This window comes from Indicator indicator, chromosome 30, assembly GCF_027791375.1.
Source record: "Indicator indicator isolate 239-I01 chromosome 30, UM_Iind_1.1, whole genome shotgun sequence".
Lineage (NCBI taxonomy): Eukaryota > Metazoa > Chordata > Aves > Piciformes > Indicatoridae > Indicator > Indicator indicator.
Genome location: NC_072039.1, coordinates 10568440 through 10588947, shown reverse-complemented (window position 1 = coordinate 10588947; position 20508 = coordinate 10568440). Strand labels below are relative to the sequence as shown.

The window sequence follows — 20508 nt, the reverse complement described above, 5'->3', positions numbered from 1 at the left end:
GGGCCAGGCACAGAGAGTGGTGGTGCATGGTGCCACATCCAGTTGGTGGCCAGGCACTGGTGGTATCCCCCAGGGATCAGTGCTGGGCCCCATCCTGTTCAATATCTTTATTGATGATCTGGATGAGGGGATTGAGTCCATCATCAGTAAATTTGCAGATGACACCAAGTGAGGAGCAGGAGTTGATCTGTTGGAGGGCAGGAGGGCCCTGCAGAGGGACCTTGCCAGGCTGGCTGGGTGGGCAGAGGCCAATGGGATGAGATTGAACAAGGCTAAGGGCAGGGTTCTACACTTTGGCCGCAACAACCCCAAGCAGTGCTACAGGCTGGGGACAGAGTGGCTGAGAGCAGCCAGGCAGAGAGGGACCTGGGGGTGCTGGGTGATAGGAGGCTGAACAGGAGCCAGCAGTGTGCCCAGGTGCCCAGGAGAGCCAATGGCATCCTGGCATGGATCAGGAACAGTGTGGCCAGCAGGACAAGGGAGGTTATTCTGCCCTGTGCTCAGCACTGCTCAGGCCACACCTTGAGTCCTGTGTCCAGTTCTGGGCTCCTCAATTCAAGAGAGATGTTGAGGTGCTGGAAGGTGTCCAGAGAAGGGCAACAAAGCTGGGGAGGGGTCTGGAACACAAACCCTCTGAGGAGAGGCTGAGGGAGCTGGGGGTGTTCAGCCTGGAGAAGAGGAGGCTCAGGGCAGACCTCATTGCTGTCTACAACTACCTGAGGGGAGGTTGTAGCCAGGTGGGGGTTGGGCTCTTCTCCCAGGTGGAGCAAGGCTTGGTTGATTCACCACAGTGTCCAGAGACCTCCTGGCACTGTGCATGTACCAACTAAGAAGGAATATTTGGTATGAAAGAAAATGAGTAGGATGAAGGTAGGAGCAGGGCAAATATCTTCCCAAATCCTTCCTTCTATGTGGCACCTGTGGGAGAGCCAGGACTTCACTCAGGAGATGCTAATCCCTGACCTCAGAGGATATTCCTTCTAAAATCTTCCTATTCTGACTTCCCTGAAGTTGTTCCTCCTCCCAGGCACCCAGCAGCAGAAGGAGGGGACACAGCCTCAAGCTGTGCCAGGGGAGGTCTAGGCTGGATGGTAGGAGGAAGTTCTTCACAGAGAGAGATTTGCCATTGGGATGTGCTGCCCAGGGAGGTGGTGGAGTCACCATCCCTGGAGATGTTCAGGAGAAGCCTGGATGAGGCACTTGGTGCCATGGTCTGGTTGATTGGATAGGGCTGGGGATAGGTTGGACTGGAGGATCTTGGAGGTCTCTTCCAACCTGGGTGATTCTATGACTCTATGATTCTATGGAGGTGTGGCACCAGGGAAAAGGAGCCCTTAGAGCTGTTGGCCAGTGGAGAGGAATCCAAAGGCCCAGGGAAATGATGGAGGAGATGTTAGTGGGGGGTGGATGAAGGAGAAGGGGATGGAGAGGCTGACCTCAGTGGAGGAAAATTCCTGGGTTTCACCTTCCTTTGCTCCCTGCTCTCTCCCTGCCATAGGAATGAGTTGGATGCTTTAGAGGTCAGTTGGTTTGTGGATCACTGTTTTGAGGCAGGATCAGGGGGGATAAGGCATCCCTCTGGGAGGTGAGAGGCACTGGGATGGAGGGGCTGTCCATCCCTACCTCTGCCTCCTCCTCACAGCTGGTTTTGTGCAGCCTCCCAAAACACATTAAGATGCAAATTGGTCCCTGTCTGCCAGGAGCAGATAGGAGAACCAACCTCAAAGGGAGAAAGGCAGTGGGGAGTAAAGAGAGGGCAGCAGGAGAGGCTTCTTGTAATTATTTTGTCTTGTTGGGGTTTATTCTCCTTCTGGGTGATTTGGTGTTTGAGGGGCTGGGGGGTCCTGTGTGATGGGCTCTGAAGCACCAAGGTGGGGAAGGTGCTGGTTTGGGACTAGGTGGATGCCAGGTCACAGGTGGCTTGTCCCAGCTCCCAGCACAAGGGTGGGCTGCAGCTCCAGCTGCACCATCAGACTGAGAGCCCTGGGGCTGTTTAGTCTGGAGAAGAGAAGGCTGAGAGGGATCTGATCAATGTCTATCAATAGCTGAGGGCTGGGTGTCAAGGGGAGGGGGCCAGGCTCTTTTGGGTGGGACACAGTGATAAGCCAAGGAACAATGAGTTCAAACTGGAACACAGAAGATTTCAGCTCAACATGAGGAGAAACTTCTTTACAGTGAGGGTGACAGAGCCCTGGAGCAGGCTGCCCAGGGGGGTTGTGGTGTCTCCTTCTCTGGTGGCTTTCCAAACCCACCTGGATGCATTCCTGTGCAGACTCCCCTGGGTGATGCTGCTCTGGCAGGGGGGTTGGACCTGATGACCTCTGGAGGTCCCTTCCAACCTCTCATGTACACTGTGAGACTGTGAGACTGTGATCTTCATCTGCTCTCTAGGGTCTCTTTTTTTTTTTCATTTCCATGTCCCAGCAGATCCTTCCTGATGAGGACAAATCAAATCAAGTGGCAGGAGTGCAGAGGCCCAGCTGGGGAAGGGACCAGGCACTGCTAGCCTCCCACCAGAGCCTTGCAGTGTCCTCAGCATTTTGCCCACTGCCTTCTGCTGACTTTGCTGCCAGGCTTCAAGAGCATCATGAGCCCCAAAAAATGCTTGGCTGAGCTGCTTCCCTTCTGCTCCTCCTCCTTCCCTTCCTCTGTAGATTCTTTTTCAAGATCAAGTGCCAAGTGCTGCACTTGGGCCACAAGAACCCCATGCAGTGTTACAGGCTTGGGGAAGAGTAGCTGTAGAGCTGCTTGGTGGAGAAGGAGCTGGCGTTGTTGACTGATGGTTGGCTGAACATGAGCCAGCAGTGTGCTCAGGTGGCCAAGAAGGCCAATGGCATCTTGGCCTGGAGCAGGAATAGTGTGGCCAGCAGGTCTGGGGATGTGCTTGTCCCCCTGCACTGGGCACTGGTGAGGCCACACCTCCAATCACTCACTCCAGGAAGGACATTGAGAGGCTGGAGAAGGTCCAGAGAAAAGCAACAAAGCTGGAGAAAGGTCTGGAGAACAGGGCTGGGGAGGAGCAGCTGAGGGAACTGGGGGTGTTCAGCCTGGAGGAGAGGAGGCTGAGGGGAAACCTCATCACCCTCAACATGCAAGAAGTGAAAGGAAAAGAGGAAACAGCCAAGGGAGGTTCAGGTTGGATATTAGGAAAAACTTCTTCCCAGAAAGGGTTCTGAGGCACTGGCCCAGGCTGCCCAGGGAGGTGGTAGAGTCCCCATCCCTGGAGGGGTTTAGAAGACTCATGGCCATGGTGCTGAGAGCAGCAGTGGTTGGATTGTGAACTGCAGCTGAGCAGTTGGATCTCAAAGGTTTCTCCCAACCCCAACAATTCTGTGATTCTACAACTCTAACACCCAGGACCTTCTGAGGGCTTGGATGGTGGTTGATGCTCAGGGGCCAGCATTTGTGGGTGTCTGTGCATGCACACAACCTGAGCAAAGCCCTTGGCATCCAGCCATGCAGGGATCACACACACGCAGCCTGTATAGATCTGGATAAAAGAAAAATAAATGTCTCTGTGCACTCCCAGCTCACATCTGCACACATCCATGTGTGGAACCTACCCAGATACACAAATGCCTGAACTACAAACATGTATCAACAGAGAGAGAGAGCTACACAGCTACAGAGATGGGCTTGAGCTCTTCAAACCCATCTATGGGTTTGAGCTGTCCAAGCAAATCCAACCCAGAGCAGGTCTCTTGCCCTCCCTGCTTCATCCCTCTCCAGTGCTGGACCATTCACAGCACCTGTGGGCAGGCAGCAGAGCTGGCAGGGGTAAAGCACCTGGATGGGGGAACTGGGTAGCAAGAGCCACTGGTAGGACAGGAGCTGTGGGGAGTGTGGGCTTGAGAGCATCATCAGCCCCACAAACAGCTCAGGCTTCCCTGGTCCAGGGCTGCTGCCTTCTCAAGGGCTCTTGGAGACCTGATCCAGATCCACCAGCCAGAACTGGGAGTGATGGGCTGGAAAACTGCTGCTGGTGCTGGGGGTCAGACCCTGTGCCAGAATACAGCCACCCAGTGCCGGGAGGAGGTGGTGGGCAAGCAGCCAGCACTGCTCAGGGGGCTGGCAGACAGCAGCCAGGAGGAGGAGAGCAAAACCTGGGAGAGTCTCAGCCGTGGGGACACATCACACTGAGCCTGACCAAGCTCCCTGACTCCCACAGCTCTGTGTCCCTTCCACCCTGGCAGCCCTTGGGACATGCTCAGGGACCAGGAGTCAGCTGCTGCTGAGTCTTATCACAATTAGACAATTTTATTAGACACTTCTCTTACCTTTCCTCCTCCTTATTTTCCCCCCCCTTTTTCTCAACAAATATTCATGTATGCTAATTCCCCACACAGCTTTGGCAGTTCCAAGCAGGGAAGCCATCTGTATCAATTTTCCTGCTCCCAGCCTGCTCAGTGGCTCCTTCAGCCAGACCTGAGCCCTCCAGATAACAGGGCACAATAAAACCTAACCACCCTCCCCACTCCCTTTCCCCATCCTCTGCCTGGCCTCTGAGCACATCTCAGTTCCCCCCACCCCCCCCTCCCAACCCCTCCAGCTATAGATATATGTTTGTATAAAACCAGCATGGAGCTCTCAGGTAAGTTTTAAGGCCACTCAGGGGAGAAATGTTCATAGCCACAAACTGAACAACTCTTTCAAGAGGCTTTTGAACACCACCACAGGCTGCTGCCACTAGGGAAAAGCAGGTAGGGGGAGGCCAGTGAGGGGAGGGGGCTGGCATTGCTCCACCCCTGCCCACCAGCCCTTGAGCAGGCTGCTCAAGAAGGGAGGATTTTGCAGGGGGAAGCCCCAAATCCACAGCTTTGAGCCCAAAGTGCTCAGAGCTTAGGTGGGGCCCAAAGCTGAGCTGTGCCTCCAGGACCCCGGGGGGGCAGTGTGTGTAGCCCCCAGCAGACCCCATGGCTCACCAGGACTGACCCCCAAACCCCTGGGAGCACCCACCCTCGGCACCAAAGCATCTCACAGCCTTTTGGCTTCAGCTTTTTGTCTCCTTTTATCTCTTCTGGTCTTTTATTTAAGAAAAAGAAAAAAAAAAAAAACAACAAAAAAAAGAAAATTAAAGAAAAAAAGAAGAAAAAAAAAAAAGAGAGACACAGTGGTGGGTAACTTCTGATCCAGAAATTATCTGTTGCCAGCCTCCACCTCCCCCCTTCACTGGCTGGTGCCAGGGGGATCCATCCCCACACGCTCAGTGCCCATGGGTATGATGGCACAGCCCAGGACCCCCCAGCCCTCCAGCCCTGGCACTCCATCCTCTGCCCTGGGCTGGGAGAGGGGGTGGCCCCAGGGCAGGAGATCTCTCAGGCAGGTTAGAGTGTCCAGGAGCTGCTGCCAGCATGAGGTGACCAGGGAAGCATTGGGTTATGGCAGGCAGAAGGCACCACGGAGGCTGAGCCTGGCTCCGGGCATCCGCTGGGCTGGCACTGGGAGCCTGGAGCCAGGGTGGGTGCTGGGGGGGGGGGGGGGGGGTCCCCACCCAGGCTTAGCTCCAAAGCTGTGGGAAGCCCCTGCCCCAACCCCAGTCCTAGAGCCACATCCCAGCACAGAGGGCTCAGAAACCAGAGGCCTGCCCTGGGCAGGGGGGGCTCAGCCCAACACTGGCCCCACAGCTGGGAGCAGAGGGGCAGGCAAGGGCAAGGCTTACAGGCTGCTGGCCACCCCTCAGCCTGGGGGGCAGAGGCAGCCCCAGGGGATGCTCCTGTGGCAAACATTGGTGTCACCACCCCACAGTGCCCACCCCAGGGGGAGCAGAGCAGTCCCAATGCTGGGGGCTGGGACACAGCAGGTCATGAGGACATTGGTGCCCCAGACTGATGGCCACGGGGGTCCAGCTCCCCAGCAGCCTCCTGCCCCACCCAGCGTGACCTCCAGTGTGGGGGCAGTGGGCTCTGGGTGGGGGAGCCCCAAAGCCCCCATGGGGTGGCAAATCCCTGAACCAGCAACCAGCACCCACCTCCAAAATTGTGCAACCGAGTGTAGCAAAGGCTAGGGGGGGTGAGCACCTTTGGGAAATCCCCACCCACCTCCTCCCCCCTGGGCTCCTGGAGGGGTTGGGACATCTCCCTTCTTCCATCCCCTGCACGGCAGGACCTGCAGCACCCTCCTGCCCCCTTCACCACCGGACAGGCAGTGCACACACCAAGCTCTTGACCCCATCCATCTCTGCCCCCCAACTCCTGCCAGGGAGCTGGGGGCAGGGCTGGGGGAGGAGGTGGGGATGGGCACAGGTGTGCTGATGCCTCCCCTGGGAACACCTGGCAGCGAAGGGCAAGGAAAGGCCCCCAGGGGGGTGCCTTCTGACGGGGTGCAGACGTGAGGTGTGCAGAAGAGGGGATGTGCAAGATAAGAGCCAAACATGGGTCTCCAGCCCCAGGGAAGCAGCCCTGGCGTGGCGTGGCGTGGTGTGGCATGGCGTGGCATGGCGTGGCACGGCCTGGCAGCCCCCTCCCTCCCGCCCCGGCGCTAAGCGATCTCCTTGATCCTGCAGATGTAGTTGTGAAGCTCCTCGGGGTCCTGCAGCCCCATGTCCTGGCAGACCCACTCCAGGTCCTCCTCGTCGGCGATGGGGATGGAGTTGTAGGCCAGCTCGTCGGAGGGCAGGGTGGCGAAGGTGGTGAACTTCACCCGCTTCCGTTTGGAGGTGGGCGAGTTGAGGGGGTCCTCGCTCTGGTCCCGCGTGGAGCCCCCCGAGGAGCCGTCCCCGCGGCCATGCACCTGGCTCTGCACGCTGGTCTGCGAGCTCCCGCTGCTGTGGTGGTCCCCGTGGCAGCAGGTCTGGACGTTCTCCAGGGGGTTCCCGGGGCTCTCGGGCTGGGGGGAGAGGTCATTGTGAGCCCGCAAGGGCTGCCCGTTGCCCAGGAAGACCCAGTGGTGGGAATGGTCCATGTTGGTCTGACCCTCGGGCGGGATGCGCTTGTGCCGGTACTTCAGCACAAAGACGATGCAGTTGATGAGGAAGACCAAGATGGCCAGGCAGAAGACGCCCAGCAGGGCGTACATCCCGATCTCCAGGTCCGTCAGCCCCCTGGTCACCTGCACAAAGCCGGTGGGGATGGTGGGGAAGTCCTGGGTGGGGTGGGAGGCGCCGGGAATCCCACCCCCCTCGCTCGGCTCCGCTTTCCTCTCCACCTCTGCCCGCAGGGTGGTGCTCGCCCCGGCCTCCGCCAGCCCTGGCTTGCTGGGCACGTGGTCATAGTCATAGGTGGGGTCCTCCTCGGAGCCAAAGTGGACCCTGACGCTGGCCAAGGCCGTGAAGAGCACACTCTTGCGCTTGGTCTTCTGGCAGCTCTCACAGATGATCAGCTCCGCCCGCAGCAGCTCCCCCACGCCCTCGCTCTCCGCCACCACCAAGGGGAAGGCCCGGTCCTGGGTCACCGACACCACCTTCTCGTCCAGGCTGCTCACCACCAGGTTGTAGTCCTTGGGGTCGTAGAGGGAGAGGGGAGCGGTGGTGCCATCGCTGTAGGAAATCCACAGGCTCAGGATCGCTTCCTGCAGGACCAACACAGGCACCCAGTTGCCCAGCATGATGCCAGTCTCACCTGCACCCATCTGTCCGTCCCTCCATCCATCCCTCCCTTCATCCCTCCCTCCCTCCCTCCATCCCTCCTTCCCTTTCTCCCTCCATCCATCCCTCCCTCCCTTTCTCCCTCCATCCATCCTTCCATCCCTCCCTCCTTCCATCCCTCCCTCCCTCCTCCTCTCCATCCAGTTCACCCTTTATCCCTCCATGATCCATCCCCGGTTCAAGAGGGACAGGGATCTACTTGAGAGAATCCAACAGAGGGCTACCAGGATGCTGAAGGGACTGCCCTGTGAGGAGAGGCTGAGAGCCCTGGGGCTGTGCAGGCTGGAGAAGAGAAGACTGAGAGGGGATCTGATCAATGTCTATCAATAGCTGAGGGGTGGGGATCAGGAGGGAGAGGAGAGGCTCTGCTCAGCTGCACCCTGGGATAGGACAAGGAGCAATGGATAGAAACTGCAGCACAGGAGGTTCCACCTCAACATGAGGAGGAACTTCTTCACTGTGAGGCTCACAGAGCACTGGAACAGACTGCCCAGAGAGGTTGTGGAGTCTCCTTCTCTGGAGACTTTCCAGCCCCATCTGGATGTGTTCCTGTGTGACCTGTGCTGGATTCTATGGTCCTGCTCTGGCAGGGGGATTGGACTCAATGATCTCCAGAGATGAGATGATCTCCCTTTCAACCCCTAACATTCTGGGATCCTATGATCCTATGACACTGCAGGAGGTGGCACATGCAATGCCCACACGGAGACCTTCATGTGCTGCCACCTCAGGAAAACCACACAGCTAATGGCTTTCTAAGGCCAGTTTATAATTGAGTTAGATTTTTGCCTCTGAATCTGTCTTGTGAGCCTGGGATCTTGCTCTTTCCAGCCACCACTTAGCTTTTCCCTTTCTGCTGTTCTTCCCTCAGTATTCCCCATGCTCGCCCAGGCTCCAGAGGTGCCAGATGTGGCTGCCAGAACTGGCAACTGAGAGAATTTCTTCCAGAACCCTTTGTCCCTGTGGTCATGGTCCTGTCCCCAGGCTGGGCAGGGCTGGTTCATAGGTCTGTGTGTATGTTTCTGGGGTGCTTTGGCATCACCAGGGTGTCTGAAGGGCAGCAGGTGCCATGGTGGGCTGGAGTGACTGGGGGCAGGATTTGGGAGGGGAGCACTGCAGACAGAGCCCTCCCCCTCTCCCTACGTTCCCCACTGGTCCCCCCAAAAGCCTGAATGCAGCCCCCTGGCCTCACCTGCTTGAAGAAGCTGAGGGTCTGCTGCACAGATGTCCGGGCAATGATGGTGTGGCTATTGCCAGGGCTGGGGTGGAGGGACAGGGAGAGGCTGGAGACCACCTGAGCCTTCAGGTCTGTGATGCTGACCTTCTCCTCTGCCACTGTCACCAGCGTCTCCCCCAGCACCGCCTCCACGAGGGGGGACACGACCTGCAGGGCACAAGGGCTTCCGTCACCGCCTGCCACCGCCTGCCACCCCCAGCCAAGCGGGCAGAGAGGGCAAAAAGGCAAGCAGGGGGTACCTTGAAGAGGGTGGTGCCCGGCTCCCTCCCTGCCAGCGTGAAGCTGTCCACCAGGTGTGCCACCCGCGGGTCGTCCACGCGCATGAAGTCGCTGACCAGGTCAGTGACCTCCACCAGCCAGTCAGGCCCCAGCATGGTGACCACCTGCCCTGTGCCCTCTGCTGCCGTGGTGTGGAACTGGGTGAAGACCTGCAGGGTGGCATGCTGGTACTGCAGGGCACAGCCCCGGTTCTGCTTCCGCTCCTCTTCGTCCTCCTCATGCTCACTGTCCCGCACCGACCTGTGGGATGGGGCAGTGGGTGGACAGTGCTAACAACTGCCCTCCCCCTCCCATCCTGTGCCATGGCTCTTCAGACCCCACAGGAAAGGAGAGGGGTGACTGGGCAGGGAGAAACTCAAGGTCACCCCAAAACAGTGGCTCCTTGCCAAGAGGTTGACCACAAGGTCTCTGGGGGGCTTTAGCAGCATGTGGTAATAGGGTCACCTCTGCCCCCTAACTGGGTAGGACAAAGTACCTCTGGTTGCAGGAGGCACCTGGAGATCTCCAGACCTCAAAGCAAGGCCACCTTGCTTGCTTACTTGCAGCTTGGCTGCCCCTGGCCTCATCCAGGGAAGTTTTGACCACTGCAAAGAGTGGATGTTTCCCACCAGCTCCAGCATTTGACTAACCCCCTTATGAAACCCCCTACAGTCTGAAGAAGAGAAGGCTTCGAGGTGACCTTCTTGTGGCCTTCCAGGATCTGAAGGGGGCTCCAAGAAAGCTGGGGAGGGACTTTTTAGGCTATCAGGTAGTGATAGGACTGGGGGAATGGAACAAAGCTGGAAGTGGGGAGATTCAGACTGGATGTGAGGAAGAAGTTCTTCCCCATGAGAGTGGTGAGAGCCTGGAATGGGTTGTGCAGGGAGGTGGTTGAGGCTCCATCCCTGGAGGTGTTTGCAGCCAGGCTGGATGAGGCTGTGGCCAGCCTGCTGTAGTGTGAGGTGTCCCTGCCCATGGCAGGGGGGTTGGAACTGGCTGAGCCTTGTGGTCCCTTCCAACCCTGACTGATTCTACAATTCTATGAAATCTCCCTCATTCCATACCCAAACATGCAACCTGTGCCCAAGATCCCTCTCACCTTTTCACCGAGGACCCCTGAGGCTGCACCATCCCTAAAACTCCCTCATTAAATATCTGCAGAAGGCCAATTGGACCACAACCACCACCTCCACCCTGCCTTCTCCAGGCTGGACAGACCTCAGGTGCAGTGGCTCCAAGGCACTCACCTCCTGTCCGGCAGGATGGGCACCCTCCAGCCCTTCACTTGGCTCAAGCGGGCATCTGAGAGCTCGATGTGCAGTGGCAGCTTGGGCACCCAGACTGTCATCTCCAGGGGGGCAGAGAGGTGCTCGTAGGTGAAGGTGACTCTGGCACTCATGGAGCCCTGCGACTCCTTCCCACTGACGAAGACATAGTCACAGCTGCTGGAGACCTGGGGGAGGATGGAGGGATTGCAGCACTCCCACAGACACACTCACAGACCCTGGCAGGAGGCTGTCCAGAGGATGGGAAAGGCCAGGGAAGCAGCTGTTGGTCTAAATGTGGTTCAGGAGCTGGGATGTTCTCCCCTCCCCGAGGTGTCTGCTCAGAGGTGTGGACCCCACCATGGCCATACCAGGTATCTCCCTGGGATCCAGCTCCTCTGCCAGCCCTTTGTTTGGTGCTTCCTTGGGCCCTGCAAGGACTCACACCTTGCTGCACCTTGTTACTGCACTTGAGAGGCACCCATGGGTACTTCAGAGAGGCTGCAAATTGCTCCTCCTGGACAGCTGCCCCCAAAATATCTATTCACGGCCAGAGGGCACAAGCACCAAGCACAGACCAGCCTGGTGCCTTGTGTCCATCCCTCCTGCTAACCCCAGGAACAGCTTCCCAGAGCCCACCTGAACCCTCCCATTCACCTTCTGGCTCTCCTTTCATTCCCATTTACACAAATGCCACTCATTAAATTCACAGAATCACAGAAACATTCAGCTTGGAAAAAACCCTCAGGATCACCAAGTCCGACCCAGAACCCTACTCTACAAGGCTCACCCCTAAACCATATCCCCAAGCACCACATCCAAACCACCTTTAAACACACCCAGGGCTGGTGACTCAACCACCTCCCCCGGGCAGCACATTCCAATGCCTGACCACTCTGAATTCTCTGTAAAACAAACACACATCCTGAGGGGTCACTCATCCCCAACCCATGGGATGCAGCACAGCCCCTGTTTCCCCTTGGGCTGTGAGAGTCAGCAGCACCTTCTCCTTCCCAGCAAGAGTGGGAAGAGACAACCAGGCTGGGGAGGCTTTAATCTCTTGCTGATTTCTAGCAAGCTGCTCTCCCATGTGGATTCTCTTCTGGCTGATAAGGAGTCAAGTCCATGCTGCACAGTAGCTGACAGTGGAGGTGAGAGCATCACTGTCTCTCTCCCCATCTTATCTTTGACCACCTGTGGTCATTCAGCTCCAGAAACTTTGTATTTCTGAACCCAGGAGCAGGACCTGAGAAGGCTGAGGGAGCTGGAGGTGTTCAGCCTGGAAAAGAAAAGGCTCCAGGGAGACCCAATGGAGACCTGCCAGTACTGAAGGGGGCTACAAGGATGGAAAGAGACTGTTTGCAAGGACCTGCAGTGACAGGACGAGGGGCAAAGGCTTCAAACTAGAGAAGAGCAGATTTAGATTGGATGTTAGGCACAAGGTCTGCACCATGAAAGTGGTGGAACACTGGAACAGGTTGCCCAGGGAGGTAGCTGAGGCCCCATCCCTGGAGATACTCAAAGTGAGGCTCAACAGGGCTCTGGGCAGCCTGATCTAGTTGAGGATGTCCCTGCTGACTGCAGAAGGGTCTGGACTGGATGACCTTTGGAGGACCCTTCCAACCCAGACCATTCTCTAATTCTACATGAGTGCTGTATTTCAGCTGCAGGAAACCACCACGAGGCATTTGTGGTCCCTGGGGCCAGTGGAGGAGGCAGAGCCCAAGACCTGAGCTCCTTGGGAAGTCTCTGATCCCCAGGCACGGGAGGGAAGTGTAACACAGGCGGGTTTGTTCCTTGTCTTCCTATCAGAGATACCAGCTCAGCAAGTCTGAAAGGACAATATCTCATCTCTGGCAGGGTGGTGTCTGAATAAAGATGAGCTGCTGGGTGAGTCCTCCAGCTCAGGAGTGCTGTGGATATTGTGCCATTTATCACAATAAATATGATGGGCTGCTGCTTGCATTACCATCACTCCCCCTTGGCATCTTCTTCTGGGGACCTCTTGCTTTGCAGCTGGGGGAGGGGAGGGGGTTGAAACTACCACCACAACAACAACAAAAAAAAAAAATCCCAGCACATCAGGCCTGCCCTGATGATGGAGTGACTGCAGATCAGCTTTTAAAATGAAGTGCATCCTTGTCTGGAGAGCCTTCCTGCATTTCAGCAAGGTGGCAGGAAGCGAGAGGCTGAGGTCTGCCTGGGCTCCCAGCCAAGCTCCACCAGCTCCATTCCTGCAGCCAGGAGCTCCCCACTTGGCACAGCCTCAAGCATGGGCTCAAAGGGACACATCTTTTCCAAGGCCCCAGGGAGAGGCAAGAGTCACCATTGCCAGTGGCACCCCATGACAGCCAGCCAGAGCTTGTGAAGGTGGCTGTGGGTGACCAAAGTCTCTGAGGCTCAGTCATGGTGAACTGAGACTTGCCCCTGGAGGGTCCTCAGGGAGGTGTGGATGGTAGGCTCATAAGAAAGGTTCACACAGCAGGTGAGGTTGAGCATCTCCCCTATTACACATTGCCCCTATTACAAGAGGGATCTGGACATGCTGGAAGGTGTCCAGAGAAGGGCCACCAGGATGAGCAGAGGGCTGGAGCTGCTCTGCTATGGGGACAGACTGAGAGAGTTGGGGCTGTTCAGTCTGGAGAAGAGAAGGCTCTGAGGTGACCTTCTTGTGGCCTTTCAGTATCTGAAGGGGCTACAAGAAAGCTGGGGAGGGACTTTTGAGGCTCTCAGGGAGTGACAGGACTGGGGGGAATGGAATAAAGCTGGAAGTGGGGAGATTCAGACTGGATGTGAGGAAGAAGTTCTTCCATGAGAGTGGTGAGAGCCTGGAATGGGTTGTCCAGGGAGGTGGTTGAGGCTCCATCCCTGGAGGTGTTTAAGGCCAGGCTGGATGAGGCTGTGGCCAGCCTGATGTAGTGTGAGGTGTCCCTACCCATGGCAGGTTGCTCATGTCCTTGATCATCTCCAGGGAGGGCACATCCACAACTTCCCTGGGCAACCTGCTCCAGTGTCTCCTCACCCTTCAGAAGCAGCTCAGCAGCCTCCTCCCTTCCAGCACCACACTCCCAGCACCACAGCACACCCCGCTTGTGAGCTCTGATTTATGGCACAGGTTTATAGCCCTCACACCACAACCAGCCTCTCCCCAACCTCAGCAGGTAACCAAGAGCTCCCTCAGAAGCAGAGCTCCAGCACAAACACAAAATAACTCAGCAAGAGGCTGCAGGGGCTCCGAGGGGTGAGCAGGAGGCAGCTGGGGCTGGAGGGCTGCTCCATGCATTATTCATCCCTGCTCATGTGCCTGTGCCTGCTCCATCCCCCCCCCAGGTCTGGGGACAGCCTGTAAATAGATTTATGAGTAGAAAGGCAGCACATTAAACAGTTTAAGTGTCTTGGAGTCCATCCTGAAGTGTATTATTGCTCCAGTGTTTTATCACACTGTGGAGGACTGGTGTCCATAAATAAGAGCTGGTGCTGTGAATTGCACCCATCCCACTTCTAGTCAAGAACTTGGGCAGATGGTTTGTGACACTGGCTGTCACCCACCCACACACCCAGGGGCTGCCAGGCAGAGCCAGTCCCAGCTGGGCCAGGCCTCTGTCCACCATCCCTGGGTGGCTGGGAGAGCAGTCAGTGGTGGCTAGCAAAGAAGGGCAGAAGGGAGATGTCCCAGCCTGGGGGACATGGGAGAGCCCAGACCCCTGGCATGGCTCTTGGCCTCTGCTTGGTGAGTGGAGGCATGGATGGGGTGGATTGGATGAGGGCATGAAGAGAGAGGGGCAGGAGGTGCTTGGGAGAAGGCAACGATGTCCAGGGATGGATGGATGGAACAGGTGATAGAATAAAATGGGCAGGGGGACAGATGGGGAGGTAGCAGTGATGGGGAAAAGGGTTTGGATGAGTGGGGCTGAGGATGGCAACAGCAGGGCTGGATGTGAGCAGGGACCACTGCCTCAGCAGCTGGGGTGGATCCAGGGGGAGTGGCTGCTGCTGCTGCTGCTGCTGCCTCAGACCTCCTTTCCTTCCCATTGTCCCCAGCTGCCCAGCTCATCTCCCCACGCTTTGGGACCCGACCCCAGCCCAGACAGGGCACAAACATCAGCCAGAGGCACACACACAGAGCTGCTGATGGGAAGGTGCAGCTCACCCTGCACAGGGACAAGGCTTTACCTCACCAGCACCAAGTTACTGCTGCTGCCTGGTGCCAGCCTGCACCGCCCTGCAGCATCCTGTGGCTCAGCTGGGAGAGCACTCAGTGGTGGCTAGCAAAGAAGGGCAGAAGGGGGAGGTCCCAGCCTGGGGAAAATGGGAGAGCCCAGACCCCTGGCATGGCTCTTGGCCTCTGTCTGGTGAGTGGAGGCATGGATGGGGGGGTGCCAGCCTGCACCACCCTGCAGCATCCTGTGGCCTCTCCAGAGACTGTGGCAAAGAGGACTCCAGAGACTCCTCCTGACAGATCCCAGGGAGAGGCACATGTGAGCTGAAGCCACTGAGGGGATGGTGCTTGGGATGAGCAGGGTAGATTTAGATTGGTGTGGCAAGTTTTAGGCTGTGCCTTTAAAATTTTTTTCACAGCTCTGGAAGAGAAAGAGGTAGAATGTAAATAAATCACTCCTGGGTGTAAAAAAGGAAAATAATGATAAGTTCTAAACCACCCATTGGAGAGACAATGGACTTAAACTAGTGGCACAAAAACATTCTCTCCTTGCTTTCTCAGGCTGGGAGATACTCACTCACTTCTGCCTGACCTTGGCTGCACTGCTTTGTTGTGCCTGGTATTAACAAAACAATTTCTCAGCTCTTTTTCTCTTGTCCCTTTGTGTACAGGGCTGGGTAAGGAGGGGGCAGGGAAGGAGAAGCTATTAGCTTCCCTGATTTTTTGGTCGGGGGCGGGGGGGGGGGGGTGGTTCTTGTGCTGTTTATCGATTGCAAATACTGTGCATTTTGTACATATTCACAGAATCACACAATCAGCCAGGTTGGAAAAGACCTCAGAGATCATCAAGTCCAACCTATTACCTAATCTCTAACACATCCTGACAACTAAACCATGGCTCCAAGTGCCACATCCAAGTTTGTTTTTTTTTTTAACAGCTCCAGGGAGAGTGACTCCACCACCTCCCTGGGCAGCACATTCTTTCTGTGAAGAAGAGTAATATGCTGCCCAGGGAGGTGGTGGAGTCACCATCCCTGGAAGTGTCTGAAAAAAGGCTGGATGAGGCACTCAGTGCCATGGGTTGGTTGATTAGATGGTGTTGGGTGATAGGTTGGACTGGATGATCTTGAAGGTCGTTTCCAAGCTGGTTCATTCTGTGATCCTGTGGGAGAGTGGCATCTCATTGTGGATTGTAGTTTTGCTTGTAAATACAGCTCCATTTGCTTCCAGCTGAGCTGCTCTGGCAAAGTGAATGTTGGGAGGAATCTTCAACCCACCACAACTGGGACATTAGGAAGAAATCCTTTACCACGGGGGTGGTGAGATGCTGGAACAGGTTGCCCAGAGAAGTTGTGGACACCTCATCCCTGGAAGCACTCAGGACCAGGCTGGATGAGGCTTTGAGCAACCTGATCTAGGGGGAGGTGTCCTTGCCCATGGCAGGGGAGTGGAACTAGATGATCTTTAAGGTCCCTTCCAACTCAAGCCTCTATGATGGGGTGGAACCTGTGTGGCACATCAGCTCAACCAGCAGCCCCCAGCCCATGCAGCTCCACCCTACACCACTGCTGGGAGCCAGCTGCCCTGGGGGAAGCTCAGCCCTGCACTAGGGCCACAGGACCTCCCTCCCTTCACTTACCTTGATGATGTCTTCATTGTTGGACTTGCACTCAACCATAGTTGAGACATCCACCACGCCGCCGCTCAGCTCAATGGCGATGACCTTCACGGGAATGGCCACCGTCCGCCCTGTCAGGATGGCTGTGTTGATGATTTCTGTGTCCTGGGAACAAGGTGCAAAGGGGACCAACACCTTAGAGGGCAGCCTGTCCCCATGGGGTCAGATTCAGGCTGGCCCCTCTCGGGCTGCAGCCCTGGGGAAAAGCAGGACCTGCGTGTCGGAGGTGGGTGGGATGCATGGATCTAGAGGAGCTGTGGGGCAGATCACAGGATCCCAGGATGTCAGGGGTTGGAAAGGGACCTCTGAAGGTCATCCAGTCCAACCCTCCTGCCAGAGCAGGACCAGAAAATCCAGCACAGGTCACACAGGAACACATCCAGATGGGGCTGGAAAGTCTCCAGAGAAGGAGACTCCACAACCTCTCTGGGCAGCCTATTCCAGGGCTCTGGGAGCCTCACAGTGAAGAAGTTCCTCCTCATGTTGAGGTGGAACCTCCTGTGCTGGAGTTTATCTCCATTGTCCCTTGTCCTATCCCAGGGTGCAACTGAGCACAGTCTGTCCTCTCCCTCTTGACCCCCAGCCCTCAGATATTGATAAACATTGATCAGATCCCCTCTCAGTCTTCTCCTCTCCAGACTAACCAGCCCCAGGGCTCTCAGCCTGTCCTTATCAGGCAGTGCTCCAGGCTCTCAGTCATCCTTGTAGCTCTCCAGTGGAGTCTCTCCAGAAGATCCCTGTCCCTCTTGAACTGGGTATGGATCATGGAGGGATAAAGGGTGAACTGGATGGAGAGAAGGAGGAGGGATGGATGGAGGGATGGAGGGAGGGATGGAGGGAGAGATGGAGGGAGAGATGGAGGGAGAGATGGAGGGAGAGATGGAGGGAGAGATGGAGGGAGGGATGGAGGGAGGGATGGAGGGAGGGATGGAGGGAGGGATGGAGGGAGGGATGGAGAGAGGGGTGGAGGGAGGGGTGGAGGGAGGGGTGCAGGTGAGACTGGCATCATGCTGGGCAACTAAGCAGAGCCTGTCCCCTCCCCTCTTGACCCCCAGCCCTCAGATATGGATAAACATTTATTAAATCCCCTTCTCTTCTCCAGATGGGGCTGGTGGGAGCTCCGTCAGGGGGGGACCCAACTCAACTCTGCCCTAACAGCAGAGCAGAGGGCAGGAAGCTGCTCACCATGGCCAGGGGCACGATGGCCCTGATGTCCCTCTGGATGACTGTCAGCTCTGTCACCACCTTCTCCAGGTCGGGCGGGGGGTTGCGGCCCCGGTAGTCAATGTGCCACATGATACGGCGTGTCACAGACTGGCTGGTGAAGTTTTCCATCTCAAAATCCAGCTGCATGATCTCAGAGGAGAAGTCCTCATCCCTGGGCAGAGAGGACAGGAGAGGGAGATGAAGAGCTGGGTGCCTCCAGGCCCCTCAGACAGCCCCCACCTCCCTGCAGGATCGGTGCCGAAGAGGGTCCCAGAGCACTCAGCAGGAGAGAGAAACACATCTCAGTGTCTCTTGCTGGGGTGGTTTGAGGCTGTGTACCTTCCAAATTTTCCACACACCTTGAACAGAAAGTGGTAGAATGGAAATAAATCACTACTGGGTGGAAAAAGGAAAAGAATCACAGAATTAGCCAGGTTGGAAAAGACCTTTGAGATCATCAAGTCCAACCTATCACCCAGCAACAATCCTAGAATCAGTCAGGGTTGGAAGGGACCACAAGGCTCAGCCAGTTCCAACCCCCCTGCCATGGGCAGGGACACCTCACACTACAGCAGGCTGGCCACAGCCTCATCCAGCCTGGCTGCAAACACCTCCAGGGATGGGGCCTCAACCACCTCCCTGCACAACCCATTCCAGGCTCTCACCACTCTCATGGGGAAGAACTTCTTCCTCACATCCAGTCTGAATCTCCCCACTTCCAGCTTGGTTCCATTTCCCCCAGTCCTGTCACTCCCTGACACCCTAAAAAGTCCCTCCCCAGCTTTCTTGGAGCCCCCTTCAGATCCTGGAAGGCCACAAGAAGGTCACCTCAGAGCCTTCTCTTCTCCAGACTGAACAACCCCAACTCTCTTAGTCTGTCCTCATAGCAGAGCAGCTCCAGCCCTCTGCTCATCCTCCTGGCCCTTCTCTGGACACCTTCCCCCATGTCCATAGCCCTCTTGTAACAGAGGCTCCAGAACTGGATGCAGTACTCCAGGAGTGGTCTCAGCAGAGTGGAGCAGAGGGGGAGAATCACCTCCCTGGCCCTGCTGGCCACACTTCTCCTGCTGCAGCCCAGGCTCTGCTTGGCTCTCTGGGCTGCAAGTGCTCACTGACAGCTCCTGGTGAGCTTCTCATCCCCCAGCACCCCCAAGTCCCTCTCCTCAGGGCTGCTTTCCAAATTGCCCTCACCTTTCCCACAGTACAGCCAGATTGACCACCCCAGGGCTGCTCCTGCCTTTGTCTCCTGCAGGTCAGACCCTGAGTGTCCCACACCCAGGAGAGCAGCATGCCAGAGGGATGGCAAGTAAGTCCCAGGACAAACTTTACAGCCCCTTCCAAGGGAATGACACAGAGAAAGAGGCTCAAACACGGACAGCAGATGGGACAACACTGAGCTGGGACTCAGCTGGGAGGCAGACAGGACCAACAAGGGATGACAGCCCCCAGACTATTAGCTCATCAAAACCCCACACCTTTCATGTCAGTGCTGAGGACAGCATGACCCAGAGCTAACAGGCAGGGAGCAAACCCTGTGGCATTAGTGGGGCAGGACAGGAGGCTGTGCACTGCCAAACCTGGCACCTGGTGTTGGGTCTAAGGGGACAATGGAACTTGGCAGGTGGTGTCCCTCGTCCTCTGCATCACAGCTTGGACATAGGGACAGCAGCAGTGTAAATCATTATGCCCTACCCCTCTGAGCAAAGCTCTCCAGATGTGATCCTGCCCTCCCACCTCTATGTCCAACCTGCAAATCTCTTGGGAGGACTCAGGTCATACTTCTCCATTGCTCCCAGGACATCCTCAGAGTCCCTGCTACTCACAAAGCCAGCAAAAGGCCCTGCAGAGCAGGAGGAGGAAAGGTGGAACCCCTGCAGAAGGGCACCCCAGGACCAGCTCCACCCTTAGGGCACCTACTGAGAAGGTCCAATCCATCTGGGGGTGCAGGACACAGTTAGGTTTCTCTCTGATAAATATCTCATGAGAGAAAGGGAGCAGAGAAAGAGGAGAGCAAGAAACCAGGGCTGCTCTGGGCTGCAGCAAATCCTGCTCCCAACAGCAGGAACTGCCTTTGCAGCAGAGCTGCTGTGTGCTGTGCGAGGGGGTCCTGCTGGGACTCAGTGCCCCCCAAAACAGCTGTGGGGGTGCAAGGAAAATCACCACTCACTCTGAAGGAGGGCTTTTGGCTGCTCACTGCCTCTTCCAATGCAAAGGATTAAACACAGGCAGAAAGAGCCATGCTCAAAGGTGAACCAGAGCTGTGGCTCCACACCAGAGATGGTTCACTGCTGGGACTCCTCACCATGAGGTGCTTCAAAGCATCCCAGGAGCCCTACCAGGGGCATCTTCTGCCCTCCCTGAGCATCACCAGCTCTCAGCCACAGCACAGACAAGAGCTGGGCTGCCCAGACATGTGGAATAACTTAGGATACAGCTGCTGGGGTGCAGAACATCCTGAAGTGGCCATTAGCACCCCAAAGCTCAGGGTTCTTGCAGCCTTCCTGCACAGCCAGCACTGCCGAAAGCCCCCAGAGCCCTGGCAAAGCAAACTCCTCTAGCTGCACAGCCTGGAGGGCAACACAGCTTTGAGTCATTCATACTTTCCATTCTGTTAATATTTGATGGAGTTGTTTGTCTAAAAGGTGATTGTAATCACTTTAAATTCATCCTCCGTCGCTAACCTTTCCAGGCTGATTTGAAGCGGCGGCAGACGGGGAGAGGGGGAAGGAGAAGAGCATCTCACTGCTGGCAGCTCTGGCACCTGCATGCAGGGCTGCTGGGGTGGCTGTGCAGAGGATGGAGGGGTAGGGGGGGGGCAGGCTGGTGGCCCCAGGGACGTCCCAATGCCAGCCACAGGGCTGAGGGCTCAGATGCTGAGGTTGCGTTTTGTGTCGGGAAGCAATGGTGTGGGGTAAAGGAAAATCAGCCCTCCAGGGAAGCTCTTTGGAGGGGTTTTCTGCAGGCAGCTTTGGAGCTCACAGTCAAAGCAGGCAGAGCTGAGGATCTCCTTCCTGCCAGAGCTCATCCCCAGTTTTGCAGTGGAGGGCAGAGGTGCAGGGAGATCTCCAGCACAGAGGGTTTGACCACATCAATTTGCTTTAACCACATCAACAACCTTTGTCT

The 20508-nt window shown here is 56.5% G+C and overlaps 1 protein-coding gene across 1 annotated transcript in view; it reads right to left on the bottom strand.

Annotated features, from left to right (window-relative positions):
• Nucleotides 1-6477: 6477 nt before the first annotated feature.
• TMEM132E (transmembrane protein 132E) overlaps nt 6478-20508 on the bottom strand; it is a 30911-nt gene continuing 16880 nt past the window's right edge. Inside the window, exons 4-9 of the mRNA XM_054394271.1 lie at nt 17365-17557; nt 16141-16284; nt 10325-10530; nt 9059-9338; nt 8775-8966; nt 6478-7506 (exon numbers count right to left, since the gene is read on the bottom strand). Of these exons, the coding sequence (XP_054250246.1) occupies nt 6478-7506; nt 8775-8966; nt 9059-9338; nt 10325-10530; nt 16141-16284; nt 17365-17557 (2044 nt within the window). The remainder of the gene's footprint in view (nt 7507-8774; nt 8967-9058; nt 9339-10324; nt 10531-16140; nt 16285-17364; nt 17558-20508) is intronic.